The sequence below is a fragment of the Malus domestica genome, chromosome 03 (assembly GCF_042453785.1).
Source record: "Malus domestica chromosome 03, GDT2T_hap1".
In the NCBI taxonomy this organism is placed as follows: domain Eukaryota; kingdom Viridiplantae; phylum Streptophyta; class Magnoliopsida; order Rosales; family Rosaceae; genus Malus; species Malus domestica.
The window spans coordinates 6391751-6396844 of record NC_091663.1 but is presented as its reverse complement, the minus strand read 5'-3'; the positions used below and the strand labels follow the sequence as shown (position 1 = coordinate 6396844).

At 33.2% G+C, this 5094-nt stretch overlaps 1 protein-coding gene across 1 annotated transcript; it reads right to left on the bottom strand.

Moving 5' to 3' along the window:
- Positions 1-1721: 1721 nt before the first annotated feature.
- On the bottom strand, positions 1722-2291 carry LOC139194325 (uncharacterized). Its single transcript, XM_070818633.1, has one exon. The coding sequence runs from the start codon at positions 2289-2291 to the stop codon at positions 1722-1724; it is 570 nt and encodes a 189-aa protein (XP_070674734.1).
- Positions 2292-5094: the final 2803 nt, after the last annotated feature.

Below are 5094 nucleotides of genomic sequence, written 5' to 3'. Positions count from 1 at the left end.
TTCAGAGATCAAGTAACGAGACAAAACTTTTCGACGGTTATAAACGAAAAATCATGATTTAACGGTTATTTTAACTTCGATTTTGATGATTTTTTACTGCTACACTCCTTGACCCTATATGAATACAATGAATAAATTCGATCTTCAATTTAAAATATTTACACTAGTGATACTTAATGAAAGTAAGAATAAACTCTTAAGTGTTAGTGAATCTATTGTTTTGATGGGATACGCATTCTACGAAACTAGTTTCAACGATCTAACCGTCAAACTTGTTTGTATATGCTTCGAGATCGCATACACCAAAAATTGCAAAAAACAAACATTTAAAGATGAAGTAACGGGACCGAACTTTTCGACGGTTATAAACGAAAAATCACAATTTAACAGTTATTTTAACTCCGATTTTGATGATTTTTTACAACTAAAATCCTTGACGCTATATGAATACAATGAATGAATCGATCTTCAATTTAAAATATTTACACTAGTGGATACTACAAAATCTTATGTTATACTTAATGAAAGTACGAATAAACACACTAGTGGGTCACTTTCATTAACCTTTGAGTTCCATTGGCAAGGTTTAAAATTTTGAGAAAGGCTTCACAACCTTGAAAACAAAAACGCTTTCATTTTGCATATCCTTGCACATTTAATATTTGTAAGAGATTAGTAGTGTATGGATGTATTTTTTATGAGGCTCTTATTTTCAAGTGTAGATGTAGTACTTAAACGACAAAAGTGTTTTAATGTTTTGAAGTAATATTTATGTGACAATGTATGATATGTGCAAATTTAAGAAAACAAAAATATTTTTCTTAACGGGTCATAACGGGTCGGGTCACTTTACCCGACCTGTTAAGGACCCGTTAAGATAACAGGTGTGACACGATACGACCCGTTAAGATAACATGTGTTACACGAAAACGACACAAACACGACTGACACGACCCGTTTGCCAGGCTTACATTACACTATGTTTGTGAGATTGAGAATGTATTGTAGGCTTTGTACATTTTATGAAAATTAAAAATAAAAACAAATAATAAAAAAACCCTCAATTTCCGTTTCAATTTTTCAAATTGTGATTTTTTTTTACATATTTAATGCATGCAGGCACAATTACATTATAAGTGCTAACATGCCCGGAAAAGGTTGTCTGACAACTTTGTCAGAACGGAGGCATAAAACACAATTTATTTGTGTTGACATCATGAGCACAAAACTCAGTATTGTGCCCTTTTAACAAAGGTAACGCCCATAGAGGGCACAGATACAAAGATAGTTGCTGCAGTGTTGCTATTGATCTATGGACACAATTGTTGGTGCTTTTTGGCCTCAAAGGGCACTGATAATTTATTGTGTGCAGTGCTTATTTTTGTTGTAGTGGTTATATACGCACATTACCATGCGTTCTTTTCTTCATCTTTTCAAATTTGAATAATCAACAAAGAATTATAGTTTGAAAGTTTCCACTGATGCTGTCAAGATTAAAGATGCATAGCAAATTGTGTTCTTAAGAATTCAATGTGTAGTATATATGGACAATCAAAATAACAACATAGAAGGATTAAATATTAAAACAATTTTTTGTTTTCTTACAGTAATTTTTAATTCTTTTCTTTTCTTTTACAAATTAAACATACATTAATTATATGTATATTATTTAGTATTTAAGTAATGCGTACTGAATTTAATACATTGTTCACATATCTTTTCTAGATATGGAATAACTGGGAAGTAATGAGGAATGCAACATCTCTATACAACAAGGTCAAAAAGTTTGTCGAAGATACTAAATAAGGAAGTTCAATTTCGGTAGAGATCAATGCCTTTTCGCAACGAACAATTTCCTCTTGTACTTGTGTGAGTATTTGGGAGACTGATTTGTCATTATCTTTGATCCCTCTCACTGAGAAAGCGAAACCGTCTACCGCAAAATCATATGAATCTGCACATTGTTTTACTACTCTGGAGCCCTTAACAATATTGTTACCGGTGGTGTTGAGCGGATTGACAAAGAAAACTTTGCTTTGTTGTGCATTTGTTAGTGCTAATTTAAGAATGGATGTGTCAAGATCTTTGAGATTAGACGCTGATCGAGTTGGAATATCTTTCCAAAGAGATTTTATGCATTGCTTGTAGTTGTAGCCAAATTGGTCTTGGGTTTGCTTGCAAACACTTCTAATTAATGGAGATGCTCGTGCATTTGCAAATGGTGTTGGAAATGATGAGAGACATAAGAGCAAGGATGCAATGAAAGTTGCATATCTGATTGAGGAATCCATTGCTCAAGGTGTATGTTTCTTAAATTGATGCTAAAGTGATTATAAATTATTTGTTTGGTTAAAGCAATGGATGAATGGAGATCATATTATAAACAACTCAAGGAGGGGGTATGGGTCTAAATTTAGGAGCGCAGAAGGTAAAGAAACCCATGTATTTTGACGTGTTTAGTTTTCTGGTCCTTTAGTTTTTGTTTTTTCTCTTACGTACTAACTAATAACGCATTGGATGCAAACCACCAAACCTATTGTAGTTTAATTAACCAACTCATCCTTTCTAGAAATTCCAACATATCCAAAAGTGATGCATGCTTAAGAAAAGTAATTGTTTTTTATTCCATTGCAATGATTAATTTAGCCATTTCATTTGTTTTTTGACAAATTCATATACATCCATATTTACTTATCAATATATATGTTGTTAGAAGAATCTAAAATATTCAAATTGATAGTGTTAGAGCAGTATCTTTTAGCCTATTTCCTCGTGTTCGATTAGCAATTTGGGAGACTCGAGCCCCATTAAGTACAGTTGTGATAGGCGGCCTAGGGGCATGGGGACACGGATCCCTGACCCGGAAGTCGAGCGCCTTGTTCGACCTCCGAAAAGTTTATCCAACCTAAGGGTTGTGGGTTATAACATTCAAACCTGGGCTTTGCGCAATTTGAAGAAATAATGATTCGGAAATGAGCCGAGGGAGTATAATCAAGACATTTTGTGTTTGATTTCCAGAAATATTCCGTTCACACCAGTGCTTTAAACATCGCTAGACCATTATCGAGCAGCCCTTAGGGTCCTAACTGTTGGCCTAGGTTTTTTTTTAATATCTTTATTAGATTTATTATATGACATATAAATAGGTGCATATCTATACTTAAAATAAATAAATAAACTATACTTGTAATGGAGAAGCTTAAAATGCAAAAAATAAATGTAAATAAATTATAAAGTACAACAAATTATTGAAAACCTCAAAGAACTTTCGGAAAGAGAGACGAAAACATCGCATTGGATGCAAACCACCAAACCTATTCTAGTTTAATTTGTTTTGAACTGAAACCAGCTTCTCCTTTCTAGAACATGAAAAAAAGTGAAGCATGCTTAACAAAAGGATTAAATTTTATTTTATTACATCGGAAGGATTAATTTAGGCCATTTCATTTGCTTTTTACAAATTCATCTACATTCATATTTACTTCTCGATAAAAATAATATATAGATTTCTGAAGAATCTCAACAAATTTATATTTGCTATAACAAATTTTAGTGTGTTTATCATAAGCGAAAACGGAAAAGTATATATGAAACAATATCCAACAATATGCTTTACTAGACAAAAGTTGGCATATTATTTATTGCTTTTAAGTGCGACGGCATCTGAAGGTCTTCATAACCTTTTCCTAACCATTCATCGGCATTTCTTTTCTCTCTTTTTCTTGTTGTATACCGAGACAGACCCTATCATAAGGATAGTGGTCCATCTCCAGGCACAGCCCAGGCAAACAATCCTTATGTCCATTATTCGCCTGTTCTGGTGTCATCGAATTCTTCTACCAAGCTTTAGTGTTTTCGTTGTTCCCTTGTTTCTTTACGCAGTTCTCTTAACAATCAATCCTTCGATTATGATAATGATCATTAGTTAGCCTTAATTTAACTGATAAAGAAATTTCTTGTGGGAAACTTTTGTGCTCTAGTTTTATCCATACTTATAAAAGTACCAAATTTTAAATTTTAGTGCTACTTGACTTCTTACGTGTGAAAACCTTTTCAATTATAGTTTGATATATGCGAATAATTTTTTTATATTTTTTACGTCATTTCATTGAGTCTCACGCAGATAATGTGGAGTAAAAAATAATCAAGAAAATTATGGAAGCGACAAGTGTACTTTTGGGTGAAAAGGAAACGCTTTCTCCTTCTGCAATCCTTGTTTATTTAAGGTCCCTTGATTCTCCTTTCATTTATTTAATCCAAAGATCAGAAATACAAGGGCATATGTAGTGCGTAGAAATCACTCTCCTTAATTTTTACATCAACGGCCCTTGAAAACAAGCAGAGGAAAACCCCAAATAACACAATTCTATATATGGCTTCCATTTTATTTCGAATCAGCTAAACAGTTTTTGATGCAGCACGAGCATAGAAGGATTACAAATGTAAATCTTGAAGAACAAAGGTTTGTGGAATCCACTAGAGATTGGGACAAAACCGAAAGGTTGTCTGGATTTTTTCTAAGTTGATGCATTACATTTCCCAAATGGATATGATACTTGCTAGAGAGTTGATTAAAGATACTCTGTTCTTCTGTGTCTTATGTATAAAGCTTCAACTAACTTTAGGAACATTTGGTTCTCATAAAAAGCTTTAGAAAATAGCAGATGAGCAAAACCAGAATATGGGAAAGTGTGCATAAAACTTTAACGGGGGTGTTAAAGTTTTACACTGCAATCTGTTTGCAATAACTCGAGTTAGCATCCTTTTGGATCCAACTAATATCGCTAAACTACTTAATACTCATTAGTTTCATAAACAAATAAATTGGATCCAAGATGGATACCAAACAACCGTTCCTTCAGTTTAGATTCCTGAGGGCTTTGTCATAGGATATGAACCCCATGAACCAGAATTCATGACCATCCCTTGTGAGTTGTGACAATATGCATATATTTTTCTGAAGGGTTCCATCTGTTTGCTGAAGGATTTACTGTTCTTAACTAATTAAGCGGCACCACCACCTACGTGAGATTAACTAACTAGTGAATGAAAAACTTAAGAATTCGAATTTTATGTCCACTAGAATATCTAATT

Coding starts and splice junctions, on each gene's coding strand:
- LOC139194325 (XM_070818633.1), bottom strand. CDS start 2,291: ATGGATTCCTCAATCAGATATGCAACTTTCATTGCATCCTTGCTCTTA.